The sequence below is a fragment of the Neovison vison genome, chromosome 11 (assembly GCF_020171115.1).
Source record: "Neovison vison isolate M4711 chromosome 11, ASM_NN_V1, whole genome shotgun sequence".
Lineage (NCBI taxonomy): Eukaryota > Metazoa > Chordata > Mammalia > Carnivora > Mustelidae > Neogale > Neogale vison.
This window is the reverse complement of record NC_058101.1, coordinates 204,868,073-204,888,584: the sequence shown is the minus strand read 5'-3', so window position 1 is coordinate 204,888,584 and position 20,512 is coordinate 204,868,073. Positions and strand designations below refer to the sequence as shown.

General features: G+C 39.0%; 1 protein-coding gene across 3 annotated transcripts in view; it reads left to right on the top strand.

The window, feature by feature from the left end:
- Positions 1 to 19,252, top strand: part of WDR17 (WD repeat domain 17) — a 108,011-nt gene extending 88,759 nt beyond the window's left edge. For 2 of the 3 annotated variants that reach the window (XM_044225704.1, XM_044225703.1), the window contains 8 exons: positions 1,988 to 2,008; positions 3,880 to 3,991; positions 7,212 to 7,353; positions 7,651 to 7,753; positions 8,933 to 9,034; positions 14,415 to 14,513; positions 14,823 to 15,006; positions 17,011 to 19,252. In XM_044225704.1, coding sequence (XP_044081639.1) covers positions 1,988 to 2,008; positions 3,880 to 3,991; positions 7,212 to 7,353; positions 7,651 to 7,753; positions 8,933 to 9,034; positions 14,415 to 14,513; positions 14,823 to 15,006; positions 17,011 to 17,130 — 883 coding nt within the window. In that variant the 3' untranslated portion in view covers positions 17,131 to 19,252. The remainder of the gene's footprint in view (positions 1 to 1,987; positions 2,009 to 3,879; positions 3,992 to 7,211; positions 7,354 to 7,650; positions 7,754 to 8,932; positions 9,035 to 14,414; positions 14,514 to 14,822; positions 15,007 to 17,010) is intronic. The other variant, XM_044225702.1, reaches the window with a different exon arrangement.
- The last annotated feature ends 1,260 nt before the right edge of the window (positions 19,253 to 20,512 follow it).

Here is a 20,512-nt window from a genome sequence, read left to right as displayed (position 1 = left end):
GTGGGAACTACCCTCGTTATAGAAGGAAATCTTCCGTGACCCATTCGGACTCTGGGAAGGCTCACCTCCACGATCTTTCCAGCACACAAAACATCGTGAGAACAAATGTACCCTTCTTAAGATAATCAGGACCACACATTCCCACATTTTAAATTCTGCATATCTACACTCATTCGTGTCAGATCTTGTGTCTTAGTTTAAGGTGTGGAAAATAAAGTCACTTTTCTAATGGAGAGTAACAGTGTGTTTAGCCGGAGACTTGGAATAGGCTGTTCCCCCAGACGTGGGCAGCTCGCCAAGACATCGACCCTGGAAGGGCCCTGTCCCAGCAGTCCTTGCTCCCGGCCACAGCACCCTGATCTCAGGGCGGGCCGGCCTTCCTCACCGAGCCGCCCGGGAAACACATGATGCTGACAGTCAGGAGACTTCCCTGTGGGTAGCAGTCAGTTGTTGAGTAAAGGCAACTGTAGACTTTTATCTTCTCTTTCCCCAAAGTACGTAGAACCCCAAGGAGTTTCCGAATAAACTTGCTTCCCAGGTCTTGCACCTCTTCCCGCCGTCCGCCCCGTGCACACACGTGCCGCTCGTACGACGGAGCTAGGCAGACCCCACTGCTGGCCCCTACAGAGGACGGAAATAGTAATCATAAGGACGGCCGGCTGACCCTTCTGCGCTGCTTACTGTGTGCCAAGCACCGTTTGAAGCACTTTACGTGGAATGACCCACTAGATACTTTGCAGTCGATACTGATTCGCCACAGGTCTCCATCACCGCTAAAGCCAAGGTTCAAGGTTACATAAACTGGCTGCAAAGTTTGCACTTAGCTACTGTCTTAGTTCAGACGGCTGCAACGAAATGTCATGGGCTGGGTGGTTTATAAACAGCAGAAACTCATTTCTCACAGTTCTGGAGGCTGCAAAGCCTAAAATCAAGATGCTGGCAGATCGGGTGTCTGATGAGAGCTGACTTCCTGGGTCGTCATTGGCCAGCTTCTTGCTGTGCTCACTTGTGGAAGGGGCCAGGTCGTTTATAAGGGCACCAATCCCATTAATGAGGGCTCGGCTCCCAGGACCTAATCACCTCCCAAAGACCCCACTACTAAATACCATTCTATTGGGGATTAGGTTCAGCATAGGAATTCAGGGGGCAACACAAGCGTCCAGGCTGTGGCAGCTGTCACGCTGTACCACATCATTAATCTGTGGCTAAATCAGCAGAAGAGCAGCACTTCCCATTTTCCTCTTCTTTCTGGATCTGGGGGCTTCATAGTGAATCAGGAATCTCAGGGATTTTATAATTTTTACCAAATCTTACATGTATAAGAGCTCCCTCCCCCACCATCGGCCTTAAACTTCCCACCCTCCTTTGCGAGTGCTCGGTTTTCCCTGTGGGTAGCAGTCAGTGACATACTTATTGCGACTTGCCTTGGACCCATCCCAAAGCATGAGGTTTAACTCAGGCTATTTAGTCACAAAGGTGACTGACTCCAGGCTAAAAGTCATCATCTAATCTCAATAAAATGTGATTAGTTATTATTATTTTTTTAGATGAGGGTAAAAAATAGCAAAAAAAAAAAAAAGGGCCATTAAATTTAAGTGAGGTCTAAAAAAATCTTTCAACTGACTATATGTCTTAGTTGCTATTACTACAAAACAAACTTCCATTTCCTTATAACTGCCTCAAGAAGTTTCCTTTATATATCCATAGAATAGACATATGCACAAGAAACTAGATTAAAGTTCAAATTCTGAAATATGTGGCACCAATCAGGTTTATTTCTGGGGGGAACCTGTAATCCTCATGGTATTCATAGAGCTCCAGAAATTTAAGTAAAAATGGATAGCTGCGTAATTTCAAGAGAATGTTCATAATTTTGTAAACCAAGTGTACTTTGCCTCTTTTGCATTTACTGGTAAAAGTTTCCTTCTTCCTGGTTCTCGTTGCATATTATCCATGGTATTCATATTTAAAATCATTTTCTTTCTAGCTTTCCATCTGTTGGATACAGGTATTATCTTGTTTTATAAAAACATTTAATTAAAGAACTCATATTTTTAGAATATTAAATTCTAAAATATTAAAGTTTTAGAGTATGAACTCTCTATTAAAAAAATGATCATTACCTCTTCTTGCTTCATTGTTTCACAGAATGCTAGTTCTTCCATAGAATTTATAGCATGTAAAACCTAGCTACAAAGTAATAAGAACAGTTCCTTTAGCCCAGATACAAAAATCACTCCTGATTTTATACTTAAAACTTGTGTAATAAATAAACTGTGACTTTCTATAGTACTAAATGATAGTTAATAACTAAGCAAGTGAAAAACGCTTGTTCTGGCAGCAAAATTTCAGATTTTAGGTTATTAGGTAGGTCTGTATTATTACAAATATATACATTTTCCCCAATTCGTGTCCTGAATTTTCAATAAACGGTAAATTACACTAAAGAGTGAATAAAATTAACTAGCATAGCTGTAAATTTCAGTGTATGACTATATAATTCTGTGAGAAAGTCAGACTTAAATGTTCATAAAAGTTTGAATAGAAGTTTAGCACAGCTATTTTTTTTTAGATTTTTATTTATTTATTTGACAGACAGAGATCACAAGTAGGCATTGAAGCAGGCAGAGGGGGAGGAGGAAGCAGGCTCTCTGCTGAGCAGAGAGCGCAATGACCCTGGGACCATGACCTGAGCCGAAGGCAGAGGCTTTAACCCACTGAGCCACCCAGGCGCCCCTAGCACAGCTATTTTATGCCTATTTTATGCCCTATAAAAGCAAATGGTAATTTCCCTATCCTCATGGACATAATTGAATACTGCTATTAAATGTTGGTATCAGAAAACAGAGTCATTTAAACCTTTTAGCAAGAACAGATGAATTACCCTAATTTGAGACTTGTAAAAATACCCAAAGGTTTACCTGCTCCGTGATGGTAGAATATTTGACACACACAAGTTATCTATTCCTGTTCCAAGCTCACAGTGTTCTCAATTAAACATCTCTTAATGTTTTAAAAATGATTGATTCATATAAATGACCAGTGTACATTTGACTGAAAGCATCACAAAGAAGGTTAAGGAGGATTTTACTCTCAGAAGTCTGACCTTCAGAAATTCACATTTGAAATATTGCCTATTCTCAGGTTATGCCAAATGTGTCAAATATCGGTTTCTTGAAAATGGAATGATAACATCTCGAACCATTAAAAAGTAGTGTTTTCTCAGTTATGATGTATGCAACCAAAAACTCTTTACCTAGTGATTTTTAAGAAGATATTATACAAAATATTTTTAATGTAAAGCTGTTAAGTCCATACAACACTTTAAAGTACCTTATTTTTTTAAGTGATTTATTCCATTTATTGAATCTTTAAAAAGTAAATCCAAAAATTGCATTTCTATCTTTGATTTCCACCTAAAGTTTAGAAGAGTTGCGGAATACCCCAAATTCTAAACTTAAAACATCTAGGTGTTCTATTGGTTTTAAGGAGCCGTGGTTGACTAGCATGACCAAAGCTGATGAGAATTAGCTCTGACAAAATTTGCCGTGTAATTCACTCCAAAGAACATATCTAATTCTACTTGGCTTGGTTAGAGAATTGTCCTGTAATAACAAAGCTAATTATGAATATATAAAGATTCACTTAGATTAAAAAAAAAACTACAGAAATTTCACAATCCATTTATCCTTCATGCTCTTCGGTTTCTGTCATCCACATTTAGAAGACTACCATAATTAGGTAGGAAATTGGTGCTGTTTATAGAAGTAGAAAATCGAGGGAGGCGGTAGAATTTTCTTCCTTGGAAATAGTTCTAAATGTTATTTTTAGATTTTTTTTTTCCCTCCGTTGAAGTTTACCCTTTTGTTGCGTGCGTAGGAATCTGGCGGCCGATCTGCTGCTGATGACTCCTGACAACGAGCTGCAGCTGGTCAAACTCTGCGCCTTCTACCCAGGCTGCACTGAAGAGCTGAACGATCTTCGTGAGAAGGTAAGGTCAGGGCAGTCCATTCTCCAGTCGGAACGCAGTGCTGTGATTTAACTAACTCTAGGTTCGGGCACATACAGATTCAGGTAGGGAAACAAACATAACCCTTTCCAACCCTTTTATAAATAGAACAAAAATGGTAACGGTACGTGACATTTCTTGAGCTTCTACTGTATGCTTGGGACAGTTTCACATGCATTTGTGTTTTACTCAATTCTCATGATGCCCTGAAAAGCCGGGGATATTGTTCCTATTCCACAAAGAAAGAGATTTCAGAGAAGGGAAGGAACTGCCCTCAGTGGAAGGCGGAGGCTGAATGTCAGGTTCAGCCTGTCTGCCTCTGTCCGCGTCCCAAGGCCTTTCCACTCTGCCGCTCTGCATCGTAAGGGACATGTAAGCTGACCTTTTAAAAATAGGCAATTTAGGATCCATAAAAGAGTTAATGAAGTATAATGAAATTCCCATGCATTACTCTAAAGTGGTTTAAAGAATTATTCCTTTATAGAATATAGGAACTTATGTGCCAAGATTTTATATAAAAACAACAAAAATATTCCATAATCTGAAGATGGTTTATGTAAAGTGCAGCACATTTTTGTAGTTCAGTGCTTTTAATCCATTAAAAAGGTCATGAAGTTCTGTTTTGATTGGCGCTGGTAGATGGCTGTAAAGCAGTCATGAAAAGGCAGAATATGAAACACGCACATGCTGTGCGATTTTCATTTTGAAAACAACTGTGTACGTACTTGTTATTTATAGCATATTCAAGGAGATATGTACAGTTCTTTTAAGAAAAATGTAAGATAGAATAAAACATTTTCTTATCTTTAACTCTGAAAATAACCATGTTTTGTTACACTTATATGACCCTTGATTTGTGCCCAGTGGCTGAGTGGCCTTATTCATTCAATAATGAGATACTTACTAAGTATTGTGATAGTACAAATAGACCAGGTGTGTGTGTGTGTGTGTGTGTGAGCGAGATCCAGTGTGTGAGCAGATGTGTGGAAGTGTGTGTGAGTGAGTGTGTGTTACCAGGAAAGATACCTGTGAAAGGATAAGTATGCACAGTAATCAGTGGGTTGTGAGATTTGGGGTGATTTAACTTCTTTATACACTTTGTATTTTGTGAATTATTTTTTAAAATGAGCTGCGCTTGTTTTTACAAACATGACAACTAAAAGCTATTTCCATGTTGAAATTAAAATAAGGAAGTAGGAACTTTACATTTGTTGCATAGTGCCTTTTTTTTAAAATGTTTTATTGATTGATATGAGAAAGAGAGCAGGAGCAGGAGGAAGGGGAGGCAAAGGTCTAGGGAGAGGGAGAAGCAGAGTCCCTGCTGACGTAGCGCCCTATGCCAGGCTCAGTCCCAGGACCCTGAGATCAGGACCTGCCATGTAACGCACTGGGCCATGCAGACGCCCTGCCTACTGCTTTAATAGTAACTCACATATCTTCTGAGGTGAGAACAGCAGGTGCTAATATTGAGGCTTAGAGTGGAAAAATATTTGTCTGTGTTTACACCCTGGTAATGGCATGGGCAAGATGACATTCACACAGTCTTTTCATCACACGTTCTAAAAAGATATCAGACTTTCTGGTCAGACTTCATTAATAACTCTTTAGAAAGACTAGTTAGTTTGTGTACACGTGTTACTACCTCTGGACAGTTTCACAAGTAATGCTAAAAATTGTGTTTTCAAATATTTTGTTGATTTATAGAACTTAGAATTTTAAGACGGGACAGAAATTACAGGAATGATCATCTTATATTTTATTTGAGAATAAAATTTCAATAGAAATCATTTTTCCATTTCCTTTACTCTTGGAGCATGTAACAAAGTGAAGAAACTATTTTATTTAGCCAGGCATAATACCTAGCACATAGTAGTTGTTCAGTAAAGACTGGCATTTAGTAAATGAAGATGGGGAAACAATATGGAAATGTTATATGTATGAAAGCCCTTTTAATCGAGTTTGTTGTAATTGTTTAAGAGGGAGAGATTAAGGAATCTAAAATGTTCAGTTTACCAAATTTTTATTTATTTTTTATGTTTTCATTTAACTTCCGGGTGGTTAACATGCAGTGGGGTGTTAGTGTCAGGTGTACAATATAGTGACTCACCACTTCCACATATCACCCGGGGCGCCTCACAGCAAGGGCGCTCCCCAGCCCCCATCACCTCCTTCACCCATCTCCCCACCCACTTTAAGTCACAGAAGTTATGAAGCTCTTGAATAAGAGCATTAATAAATAGGTTGAATAAACCATCTTAGTCCCTTGAGGGGACATAGAGGGAAAGTACAAAAGGACGAGTGTGAGGAATCTCAAAGGTGAGCGGACCCATGACCTACTGTGATTGAACTGAGGCCTGGGGTGGGGTCACACAGGAAAGCCCTCTGCCCCGGGAGCACCTTCTCCGGGGTCGCCCAAGACCAGCGAGGCAAAGCCTTCAACGATTTATAGGTGTTGCTTAGAAACTGACCGGCAGACCTTTAGCACTTCCTCTTCAAACGTCATGAACACATCAGATTTTGATATAAAAGATAACTTTCAATTCCTGCCTACATTCTGGAAGCGGAAGAGCTTACCTAAGGAGGAGCAGGCTCTCTGTTTCAACAGGAAAAAAAATTATTTGGAAAAAAACCAGGAGTATTGCTTTGCATTTTACAGTAATGAAATCTCATAGGCTCAAAATCTCCATTTTGTGGCATTTCAGAATGTCAGAGCTAAAAACTGTGAGAGCTTGTATATGCTTTACCTTCCTGCTTGAAATGACGTGGCTTTGTCTCAAAGGCCGAGTGAGCTTAAACTCCAGAGCGTAGAGGTCGTGGAAGAGTGTACTGTTGACATTTTCTACATTTGACGTAGTTCCTGGCATTGGTCAGTGTATCTTGAAATAGCAAATCTCAGCTGTTTTTTCCCTGAATTACGTGCATGGATACTAATTCCGATTATCACAGTTTCCTTCCACCTCTTTTATTAGGTGTTTATGGGATGAAAAGCTATTAACTCATTAGCTAATACCCTATTTACTGTTGTTAGATCCTAAAGGTGTTTTCCTAAATGTATGCTCTTAAGACAAATTATTTCATTTACATCTATTTTGAACAACTTTAATAAGAAAAGCATACTAGGCATATTGGAAATGTTTATTAGTTATACTGCTGTTTTTATCTCTATAAATTTTAGTAACATCATCAAACCAATTACTTTCAGTGCAAGCTACCCACGGTAGAGGAATGCATGCAGTTAGCGGAGACAGCCCATGCAGATGGTAATATATTTGAAACTGTGAAATACTACTTGTTAAGTCAGGAACCTGAAAAAGCCCTTCCTATTGGTATTGATTTCATTAAAGGTAAGTTTCTAGTTGTTAGTATAATCTAAAATCTACTCAGTTACTTGATCTTTTCATTAATATTGATAAGCAACCTTAAAATCAAGTACTGGCCATCCTAAATTTAAAAAGTAAAGAGGTTGGTAATTATATAATATGGGGACTTAAAAGACAGTAAGTATGGAAATACTTGTGATCCAGAAAATAAGGGGGTAGATGGGATTAACCAGAAGAGAATTAATTATATAAGTTAAAAATTGGATGAACACATTTAAAACTATTACTTAGAGAATCTCGTATTTGGTTTTATTTTGCCAGAATACATCACTAGTTCAAATTGGACATTGGATACCATTTATCCTGTTCTTGACCTGCTGAGTTATATTCGTACTGAAAAATTAGTCTTGCATACGTGTACTAAGTGAGTACTTTTTCTCCAAAATATATAACTGAACCTATGTAATGTTTTAAAATGGTCATATTGTTTTTAGTGTTCAGATCATGAAAAAAAGACCATCTTGGACCAGTAGATGCCCTTGTAGAAAAAAATTACATTTTTATTTGCTCTTCTTTTTTTTTTTTTTTAAGATTTATATATTCATTTTAGAGGGAAGGGGGAGGAGAGGGGACGAGGGAGCGAGGAAGAGGGAGAGAGAGAATCTCAAGCAGACTTTGGGCTGAGCTCAGAGCCCACCCTGGGGTTCAATCTCGTGACCCTGAGAGCATGACCTGAGCTGAAACCAAGAGTTGGACTCTTAACCTACTGAGCTACCCAGGCATGCCTTTATTTGCTATTCTTAAGAAAAAATAAAGAGATCAATTTAAAACAAATAATCTTAGTGGTCCTATTTACTAATACCTAGAGTGTGTATGTTTATATATGTGTGTGTACACATGTGCACACGCATACACACACACCCCTAACTGGCTCAGATAGGGCTAATTCAGAGCTGTGGGGTAGTCTTAGTCCTCAAGTCCTCAAGAAGCTAGTGGTCATATCTATTAAATAGCAACTGTGTGCAAATCATACTAGGCTGGGGGAAAAGTGAAGGTACTAGAAAGTGAAAAACAGACATCATCCCTGCATTCATGTATCATTTAAGGACACTGTTGTCCATAGAATGAAGGTCCCCAGAGACTGTGTAGTTTATAATGGAGGCTTTGGGCTATTTTTGCTTTAATGGCATGTGTGGAAATGATGACGCCACAGCCTGGGAAACTTTGACAAGTTTCCCTAGCCAGAAATGGAGTGGGTATGCTCTGTCCTTTCCCAGAGTCTACAGAGTATGCCAGGAATTCCTAAATTGAGCCTAATGAGTTATTTAGAGAAAAATGGACATGAAGAAACAGTCAAGGAATAGAGAAAAGCAAGAAGGCAAGCGTTAAACCTTATTTGTGGTATAGCATAAGTGTGTGAATAGGAGTTAACTTAAGAATAAAACATCTTCAAGTCTGGAAAATTTTCTAAACACATTTTGCTATGTCAGTCATCAAAACACAGAGATGCAAGCACAGTGACTACATATGTGAGTAACGTTCTAGATCTCAAGTTATGGAATTAAAGATATATATCTATATGTATATATATATTCTCTTCTAGAGCTCGAAATGAATTGCTTATATTGTGTGGTTATATTGGGGCACTGTTGGCTATCAGAAGACAGTACCAAAGCATCGTTCCAGCACTTTATGAATACACAAGGTAAAACGAATTTCGCTTCTGTTTTGAACTTAGGGAAATTCCTTTCACTGAGATAGTCTCTAAGTACATTCTAAAAGGCCTCCAGTACATATTGTATGCGTCCTCTGGTTCATTAGCATGCACTTTATAATAAAGCAGTGATTAAAATCTATGAATTAGAAGTGAATTAGGGTGTAAATGATAGAAATTCTAATTCTCGCTTAAACACATGGGGTTCATGGGTCTTGTGTCAAGACTCTTGGGATCAGCTTCCCAGGGCTGTTAGAGCTATGCACGAAGTCCATCCAGGATGGAATTCTTCCCTTGTTTTGACGCTGACCTCCTCGGCTCCCCTCCACTTGCTAGAGGAACCCACCACAACAGTTCTGCATTCTAAGCAGGAAGCAGAGAAGAGTCACAAGGCAGGGACCCTAAAGCATGAGGCCATCGGACTCGGGAAGGAGAGGCTCACTTCGATTAGATGCCTCCCTTGGGTGAGAACTGTGGAACCCTGTTTTTAGAAGAAACAGAGAAACTGGGTGTTTCAGCTTTCTGATCTCTAGAGTAAGAAAAAGCAAAGAGGATTTGTGAACAGTGGGTGACTCGCTACTTTAGAGTCGGGCCTCGCAGTCCCGCCAGACGCCTCTATTTTCTACCCGCTTGCTGAACTTCAGCCATTGTGCTTAAAACTTGTTGTCATCAGAAAGAAAACCCACAGCGCCTTTGCAAAAAACATCCCTTCCCAGTTGACTAGTTTGCTCCATGGCAGAGTAGCTAACTCCAAAAAGTGCTGAGCATCTGTGGGTAAAAGCAGTTTTTCTGAGTGCCCCTCACACGGGGCCGACTTTCCGAGAGAGCTTCCTCTTCCCTCCTTTCCCTCTCCTCCGCGAAGGCCACGTGTGGGACTCAGGCTGCCACCTGGAGCAGACTGAGGGACAGTGGGAAGTGACACTGCGGGGAAACTCGGGGAAAAACCTATTTCTGTGCAGGCAGCAGACCCAAATATGAAAGCAGTTTTTAACAGTATTTAAATACCTGATGGGAGCAATAGGATGTACCGCATGGAATGAAAATATTTGGTGAAATGTGTCCCAGTTACATGTGACTTGGGTAATGAAAGTAGAGACAGGGGAAATGGTCCCTTGAAATAGAATCAGAAATAAAAGGAGGCTTTTACACGTGAGGCAGGAGAGACTCGGGAGAATGCATCTGAGCCTGCTAGTGTAGAACGAGAAAGTAAGAAGGCCCTCCTGGGAAGGAACTTCTTACTCCGCTGGCTGTGGTGTCTGTCATCTAGTCTCACGCCCTTGCCCTCGCAGGCCCCTCATACTGAGCCCCCAGGGCGTTTCTCTCTGGCCCTCTGCTCCCTCCCTTCCTCTGCTTCCCGGCTCAATCTCCGCGTCTCCCTCCCTCTGGTCTCCCCTCAGTTTTCTCTCCATGGAACCCTCAGCATTTCTGTGGCCGCACCCGTCGCCTCCGCGGTGGTTTTCACACTCAGGCATCACTCGCGTGGCTGGCCAGAGTCTGACCTCAGCTCCATGGGCTCGACATGAAAACCTCGTCCTCCTCAAATCTGCTGCTTCTCCTGTGTTCTCTCTTTCTTTGGATTGGCCCATTCTATTTCTGTCACCCAGAATCACACCATCAGGGTCCTGATTAAGTGTTCTTCTGACTGCCATAGTTAGGTCTGCCTTAACTCCCTCCTGCCTCAGCCCTGCATCTGGTCACCTGATCTCTGCACCTCTGTTCTTCTGCTCCATCCCCTTCCTGCTGTGGCGTCAGCGCCCCCCCCCAGCACCTTCCTAGGTACCCTCCAGACCCCCCACTGTCCATCACAGAGCTTCCAGATCCTTAGTCTTACATTAAAGGTCTGCAAAAACAGGACTCCGACCCGCCTCCCCTGCAGCCTTCTCTGTCCTCCACTCTGGCCAAGCTGAACTCCTCGTGGCCCCCGGAACATGTGGAAGCTTCCCCTGGTGGTCTCTCAGCGTCCCTCCACTGCTTACCTTGGTTTTTCTCCTCATTCTCTGACACTGCTTTGTTTATAGCAGATCCCCCAAATGACTGCACAGATGAAGTCCTATCCAGTGCAGATTTGTAGACAGGGAAGCCAGAGTGTTTAAGGAATTCATTTTGGATCTACCCACATTGTCAGTAAAAATTTTAAGTTCAATCATTTGGGGTTAAAGAACATGATAAGCTACTAGTCAATTTGACATAATATTTCTACAGTGTTAGACATGGCGTGTGTTTGGGGGGAGAGTTTTACCTTTTTCCTCACCATGCCTTATCATGCCCCAGCAGAATGATTACAATTAGCCGGAATAACCAGAAAATGCACGTTACAGAATGGCTTCCTTAACCCTTACTTCATCTCTAAGGTTTTGTGTTCTGTTTCTATCTCCCAAACAACTTTTACTTTTAAATTTCAGCTAACTAGTTCCTTGGAAAACCCACTGAGTTTGAAACTTGTTAAAGAAAGTAGGACTAGTAATTATTTATCTAAGGCTTTCTAATTAATACTAATCATGTCTCTTTTCCAGTTTTCTCTACAGAGATGGGATGGATCCCTGATGTCCCTGTTCTGCAGCTTTTTCTCACACACGCCTGTCTTTAAAGAACTGCAGTCCTCATGTCCATTCCTTTCCACCAAATTGACATTCTTCTCTTGCTGTTCTCCCACTTGCTTTCTTACTCCTCTAATATTCACTTTTTTAAAAATTTATTTTCAGCATAACAGTATTCATTGTTTTTGTACCACATCCAGTGCTCCATGCAATCTGTGCCCTCTATAATACCCACCACCTGGTACCCCAATTTCCCACCCCCTCCCCCTTCAAAACCCTCAGATTGTTTTTCAGAGTCCATAGTCTCTCATGGTTCACCGCCCCTTCCAATTTCCCCCAACTCCCTTCTCCTCTCCATCTCCCCTTGTCCTCCATGCTACTTGTTATGCTCCACAAATAAGTGAAATCATATGATAATTGACTCTCTCTGCTTGACTTATTTCACTCAGCATAATTTCTTCCAGTCCCGTCCATGTTGCTACAAAAGTTGGGTATTCATCCTTTCTGATGGAGGCATAATACTCCATAGTGTATACGGACCACATCTTTCTTATCCATTCGTCCGTTGAAGGGCATCTTGGTTCTTTCCACAGTTTGGCAACCGTGGCCATTGCTGCTATAAACATTGGGGTACAGATGGCCCTTCTTTTCACGACATCTGTATCCTTGGGGTAAATACCCAGGAGTGCAATGGCAGGGTCATAGGGTAGTTCTATTTTTAATTTCTTGAGGAATCTCCACACTGTTCTCCAAAGAGGCTACACCAACTTGCATTCCCACCAACAGTGTAAGAGGGTTCCCCTTTCTCCACATCCCCTCCAACACATGTTGTTTCCTGTCTTGCTAATTTTGGCCATTCTAACTGGTGTAAGGTGATATCTCAATGTGTTGTTTTTTTTTTTTTAAAGATTTTATTTATTTATTTGACAGAGAGAGATCACAAGTAGACGGAGAGAGAGGCAGTCACAGAGAGAGAGAGAGGGAAGCAGGCTCCCCGCTGAGCAGAGAGGCCGATGCGGGACTCGATCCCAGGACCCTGAGATCATGACCTGAGCCGAAGGCAGCGGCTTAACCCACTGAGCCACCCAGGCTCCCTCAATGTGGTTTTAATTTGAATCTCCCTGAGGGCTAGTGATGATGAACATTTTTTCATGTGTCTGATAGCCATTTATATGTCTTCATTGGAGAAGTATCTGTTCATATCTTCTGCCCATTTTTTGATATGATTGTCTGTTTTGTGTGTGTTGAGTTTGAGGAGTTCATTATAGATCCTGGATATCAACCTTTTGTCTGTACTGTCATTTGCAAATATCTTCTCCCATTCTGTGGGTTGCCTCTTTGTTTTCTTGGCTGTTTCCTTTGCTGTGCAGAAGCTTTTGATTTTGATGAAGTCCCAAAAGTTCATTTTCGCTTTTGTTTCCTTTGCCTTTGGAGACATATCTTGAAAGAAGTTGCTGTGACTGATATTGAAGAGATTACTGCCTATGTTCTCCTCTAGGATTCTGATGGATTCCTGTCTCACATTGAGGTCTTTTATCCATTTTGAGTTTATCTTTGTGTATGGTGTAAGAGAATGGTCCAGTTTCATTCTTCTACATATAGCTGCCCAGTTTCCCAGCACCATTTATTGAAGAGACTCTTTTTTCCACTGTATATTTTTTCCTGTTTTGTCGAAGATTAATTGACCATAGAGTTGAGGGTCCATATCTGGGCTCTCTACTCTGTTCCACTGGTCTATGTGTCTGTTTTTATGCCAGTACCATGCTGTCTTCGTGATCACAGCTTTGTAGTAAAGCTTGAAATCAGGTAACGTGATGCCCCCCGTTTTATTTTTGTTTTTCAATATTTCCTTAGTGATTCGGGGTCTCTTCTGATTCCATACAAATTTTTGGATTATTTGCTCCTGCTCTTTGAAGAATACTGGTGGAATTTTGATCGGAATAGCATTAAAAGTATAGATTGCTCAAGGCAGTAGAGACATTTTAACAATGTTTATTCTTCCGATCCAAGAGCATGGAATGGTCTTCCATCTTTTTGTGTCTTCTTCAATTTCCTTCATGAGTGTTCTATAGTTCCTCAAGTACAGATCCTTTACCTCTTTGGTTAGGTTTATTCCCAGGTATCTTATGGTTCTTGGTGCTATAGTAAATGGAATCGATTCTCTAATTTCCCTTTCTGTATTTTCATTATTAGTGTATAAGAAAGCCACTGATTTCTGTACATTGACTTTGTATCCTGCCACATTGCTGAATCTAATATTCACTTTTAATTCAGACGTGAGCGGTGCCACACAGCAGCAGTGAGGGACCAGTACACGACATTGCTTGGCTCGTCTCTTTCTCCACAGTTCGTTTGTTCCTTCCTTTGTTTACCCACTTTTTGCTAGTTTTACATTTTATTTTTCAAGTTTGTATTTAAATCTTGTTAACCTTCAGTGTAATATTAGTTTCAGGTGTACTGTGTAATGATTCAGCACTTCCGTACATCACCCCGTGCTCCTCACGACCAGTGTCCCCCTTCCACCCCACCCCACCCCCGTTTCACCCCCCCCCCCAAAGCCTCTTTTGCGGTTCGTTCATTCATCTGCTCATCCAGCTGGATGCTCGACCGTCATCCAGCTGGCACTTACCAAACATCTTTGACTTCAGGGCACTTAAAGGCCAGACATACAAGTAAATGCTCACATGAGCTCACACATGCACACCTTTGTGTATACACACGTATTTTTGAGCAGTCGTTGTTAAATCTGAAATTGCAGTTATTTAAAGCACATTTGCTTTTTTGATATCTTAGTCTTGAGTGCCAGATGTTAATTTCTGTTTCACACGTTTCAGTCAGCTGTTAAAGCGTCGGGCGGTGTCAGTGCCTTTAAAAATTGAGCACCTTTCGGAGGAGTTGGACGCATGGAGAGCTTGCACACAGTCCGTCAGCCGGTGAGTGCAGCTGATGAAAAATTGGAATGCAGAGGTATTACTTAATATTACAGACAAACTTGGTGAAAATGTGGATTGACTATTAATCTTAGCCAAATAATGCATCTTTGTTTGTTCAGCGTATATTCGGTGATAGTTTACAATCCTGTTCTTTCTGTCTTGTCAAAGTCCTTCACTTCACAAATCAAGTCTAAGTTGCCATCATTTCTAAAGGGGGACCAAATAATCCTTACAGACTGTTTCTGATTTAAACCTTAATAATTCTATGGCTCTACAAAAATGAAAATGTAATATCTGTTGAAAATATAGATCATCGGAAGAGTCTGCCTATACACCCCCTTCTGATTCACAAAAAATGGTTTATGCAACTTTACTAAAGAGACTAGAACAAGAACCACTCAGAGGAATTGTTGGACCAGATTACGTGACTGGATCAAATCTGCCCAGTCATTCTGATATCCACATCTCTTGTCTTACGGGATTAAAAATCCAGGTACAGCCTAATGTAAGGCATAAATTGTTCGTTTCCATTGTTTTTATGTGTTTCATTATTTTTAAAAATGTGGTCTTAAAATAAGCATAATCTGAATAAGAGGTGGTACCTATGAAGAGGACTGATGCCTTAGTGAGAAGATGTGCCCTTAATGCTCTACGGTCAGCTTCAGTGGGCTCTTCTCCAAATACATTCAGAGAGATGGTTGTTGTATTATTATCGTGAAAGCAATTCATGTAACAGGTGTACTGAGTGACAAATGTTTAAAAAGTACATGTAGATCATATCCTTTTTATTTTTTTTTTTTGTAGATCATATCCTTAGGGAAATTAAATAAGGGAGACAAAGCCAGTCAACACAGTTATAAATGATCATATCGCAATAGATTAAAATTAACTTTATAGTCTCCATTTGTATTTTATAAACACAAGAAATTAAGAACTGGCATATGTATATTATTGATATACATGCTTTTATATTGGCTTACTGAATTTTTCAGCAATTACAAATTATTGGGATCAATCGTGAGGGATGGCTAATCCCTAAGGAAGGTCCCTAGTGTACAATCAGAAGTAATGATGGGGAGTGACACCTCCCAGTGCCCCATTTCTAGGGCAAGTGGAGACGCCTTCATGGTCTCAGAGCCAGGCCAGGTGAAGGTGTCCACATGGAACAATAAGCCACGTCCACACAGACTGCAATTGCAGCTACAATACAGACACAAAGAACACCACTTCCCAGAAAAACGTTCACATTTTACACAGTGGGTTCTTTATTTCTAATGGAATGTGACTTATTACATTTCTATTACTGATATGCCAGGCCAGTGGGGATAGTCCAAAAAGCAGACAGGACATTTAGTTGTGTGCATGCTTTTTTATCCACTTACGATCAGAGATAAGCAAAGCAGTAAATTCAGTAACTTATAATTAAGAGCAAAAACATCATGCAATTTTTAGAATATATCTTCATTGCTACTCACTGCCCTCCCCGTGCCATTCCTAGTCCTTCCTTTGTATACCTGGCGCACCTTCCTGTTCACTTCTCCCCTTCAGGTTCTTTTTCTCCATTCCATCTGCAGTAGCTAAATGATCTAGCAGAGAGGCTGCCTTACCTCTCTGCACCCAGACTTGCAGCAGGAGAGAACCTACTAATTATCATCTAGCACTAATGTAAATGGGGTGCTTCCCTCCCAGGATCTTTGTCTTTGGATAGAAATCACTGTTCTGGTTCTGTGAAATGTCACTTGTCTTTGAGTAGGAAGCAGTCTACTTCACATGACGGGTTTTCCAACGTCTACACATGATTTACTGATTTGAAGTTGTGATAAAAAATCTGCTCACTCTAGAAAAGAATTAAGAACATTAGTTTTTAGTCCATTTTGTGTTTTTGAAATCATGCTTTTCTTCCTGAGAGCTGGGAGAAATAGATTAGAAGGTTTTTTTGTATTTGGTTCTTTAGAACTACCCTTGACAAAGCACCTGAGGTAACTGAATTATAAATATGCTTTTACATCATATAACGATTGACATGATTTTAAATTGTGTATACACAGCAGCATGTTTTATCTTCTGGAGAGGAGTTTCAGGGCTTCTGGCTTAAATAGTTTCCCCAGCTGTATTGATGTAGGCTATATGAGTGAAGTAGCGAAGTGTATTTAAGTGTATTTAAGTATATATAATTTTATAAAATGTTAACATTGTGTTAGTTAATGGATTAGCATTACCTTTGTCATTGGTAACACTACTGTCTTCAGAGAATTCTGATTATAAAACCAAATTCTATTTTGAAAGACATCCGGGAATAATATTAAGATATTTAAAATTTTTTCTATATTTTGGAGTAGTTCAAAAAATCTCACTTTTCTTGCATTTTAAAATTTTCTATTAGCATTGTCTGAATACTGCCAGTGTTTTTTCTTTTTAAGGGATTCTGTTTCTGGAAGTTTATAAGCACATTGCAAATTTATAATCCCATCTTTTCTTTCCTCAACTCTGTGTACAGGGCCCTGTATATTTCCTTGAAGATGGGAAATCCACTATCTCCCTGAATGACGCTTTGATGTGGGCAAAGGTGAACCCATTCTCACCGTTAGGGACTGGAATACGACTCAACCCATTTTGACAGAAAGGTTTAATTTTTAATTTTAATTTTAATTTTTAATTTTAATTGTTTAATTTTTCTTTTTTAAAGACCTTTTGTGGGTTAGTATTACTTTAGTCTTTGTTGTCCAAGAGCCAAAGGTTGAGGGGAGCGGGGATGGCGGGGAATAGGAGTTGACTTTATAAATTAACTTCAAATAATAAAATATTTATATGATTTCATGGAAAAATAGATGTGTCCTTTATAAAATAGAATAGCTATATTAGGGAGAAAGATAATATTTAAATTATAAAAGGCTGAAGTATATAAAAGAGCATATAAGTTTCATAAAGTTACCAAAGTTTCATAAAAGTACCAAAATATTATATTGTTGAAACATTGAAACATATTAAATAATGCAACACCCACAATAGTGCTTGACATAGAATAAGTACTTACTGAATATTGGAATGACTGAGTGTTTTGAGATATCAATGTAAGGTATGTATGACGGACCTTCAGGTTAACCAACACCCATACTGTCCTCCGTAAAATATATAGTAAACCAGTCGTTTCAGATCATATTTAGTAAGTTTCCGGTAATGAGTTTGATATGTATCAATAAATGGGTACACGGTCAAAATACTTCCGAGTTTTATTATTTTTTAAAGAAAGCATTACCAAGTCTTTTGAACTGAAAGTAAATGTCCAGTTATAAAGGAATAGGGTCTATAAGCATAGTAAAAATTGAGGAGTAAAAAACACAAATGCAGTTAAATCTGTATGAGAATTTACAGGTATGTAGGATATTAGTTTTTATTACCATTTAATATTTACAGTAATTTCTAATTGATTTATATTAACTCTATAACATAATTTATTTGAAAAAATTAGCTTTAAAGAAATTTCTGTAAGTACATATTAGTTGAAATTTGGGGTATATTATAAACTCAAGTTTTTTTTAAGTATTAAAAGAGCAAAACTATTAAAAAAAAAAAAAAGCCTGAGAAATGGCTGCAAGTATTTCAGTTGCACTAGAATTCTCACTCAGAGGTCTATGAAATTAATGCATTACTCGGAAGAACGGTACTTTGATACTCAGACTGTTTTACAGAATTTATAATATAGATGTTTTTGTCTTACTAAAGAGTGAGTTCCTATAATTAGAATAATTGTGGTTTTTATTATCTTTAAACTTGTTGCACTTAAAATAATTTTAAAATTTTCTTTAACAAGATTCTTAAAACCGAAAACAATATATATTATGTATATATCTATTGCATTGACCAGCTCTGTCAAAAAGATGTTACAGGCCTAAATTCTATTTTATAAAAAAAATTTTAATGAACATTACAGAAGAGAATGTATGCAGTGCATCAAAAGTATGAAACTTTTTAAAATCCTTAGTGATAGGCATAACTCAAAATTTTTTAGATGAGGCAGATTTTTCATTAGCATGTATGTAGTAAAATCTTTTCATTCATATATAGCAGTTGAACTCCCACTATAATTCTTTTTATTTTTGTTTTAAAATAGATTAAGAAGCCTATATTATGTGCTTTAACTGCTTTAAAAGATCCACTGACTGTAAGTTATACATATATAAATGATTGTTTCCTTCTTCATTTTAAATATTTTATGTATAAACTATGAAAAATTCATATAACTCTTTAGCACATGAAGACAATAGAGTAACCCAATTTGTGTCTAAAATCTAAATTGGATTGATTCAAGTACAAATCTGTTATTCTGACTTCTACAGTGTTCTATACCTTATTACCAATTATAACTATGAATTCCTCATAGAACTGTGTCATTTGATCATGTCAGTTTGCATCTCTTATGCCTTAATATGAAAAACAAAGCAATTTTTTAAATTTATAAAAGGTTTTCTATTGTTAAATTTCATATGCATGAAACCCAAATAATATGAACTTATTTTACTACTAGAAGATGTCTATATTACTGATGTGTACAAATTATTTTCCAAGTTTAATTATGCTTTTATGAAAGAAGTCTCATTAGACAATGGTTTTAATAGCATTGGAAAAATATTTTGCCTATAAAAATTACCAGATGGTTAACACAGTTGCAACATCAAAATGAGTTATAGGGCGCCTGGGTGGCCACTGCCTTCGGCTCAGGTCATGATCTCAGGGTCCTGGGATCGAGTCCCGCATCGGGCTCTCTGCTCAGCAGGGAGCCTGCTTCCTCCTCTCTCTCTCTCTGCCTGCCTCTCTACCTACTTGTGATCTCTCTCTGTCAAATAAATAAATAAAATCTTTTAAAAAAATGAATTATATCTTGTGAAAATATGATTTTCATGTCAATCAAAATTTATATATATTTATTGTCTGTATTTCCATGAAATCAGCCAGAGGTGTTCAGGAACATCATCGCAGTAAAGCAATGACTTTTATTTTGTTGTCCTTATAATAGGAAGATTGACACTTTTTCAGTCTTAAGTCAGGAGGCATTCTGAATATAGCAAAGCCTCACCAATTGTTTATAAAATTTAGCGTTTCTTATTTAGTGTAGCAGTCATACAGAAGATATCTTCATTGTCAACTCTTACTAAGTTTTTATTGTGCCATATCTTTGAAACATTTATTCCTAAATTAACTGATGAAAGAACTTTTATGCTAAATTTAAAAACCATAGGACTGTGCTTAATATGGCCTGTAGATTTTTACATATATAGGTATGAATTTCAATAAATACCGCATTAAAACCAGACAAGACAGAGTTAGCTGCTAAGATGAGCATCAGTATTGACCTCCAAACCAGCACCGAGAGAGCACTGTTTCTCCATAAGGGCTAGGTCTGAGTCATCAGAGATGTGAAGGGCTTGAGCTACCAAGTAAGTGACTACCTTACTTGGAAACCTAGAAAAATCACTTTGGACTGTCAGGAGGAGGATTCCCCAAGAAAAACTGACTACAATAAACCCTAAACTAATGAATACTAACAGCGCATCCAGAGCCTTCCGTTCGTGATAAGCGTTCTGCGGATTGGAAACTCTCGTAGAGGAGGCGCTCTAGCTCCTAGAAAAGCTCCTTGCTTCCTTCTGCCACAGATCCCTGGTGAAGCAAACGGCCTTCCTCAGATTCGCCTGCAGTGTTGGCCTCTCAATACAACTCCTCTTCAGGAAGCTCTTGAAGCTGCCGCTTTGCCTCTGCCTGCTACCTTCATATTCTCACGCACTCTGAAGTGAAACTTGTAAGACAAGCTCATCTTTTCCACAGCTCTCCAAAGGCCCCGCAGGAGTCCTGGGAACTTATCATAGTTAGGCCATGAGTGATTAGCTTTTTCAGGAGATTGAACATATGGTCGAGAGAAGAGAAAAGAAACTTTTAAAATGACTGTTTATCCAAATCTAATCCTTCTCTCTGGATCTTTTCCCCTGCCAAGGTTCAGAAGACTT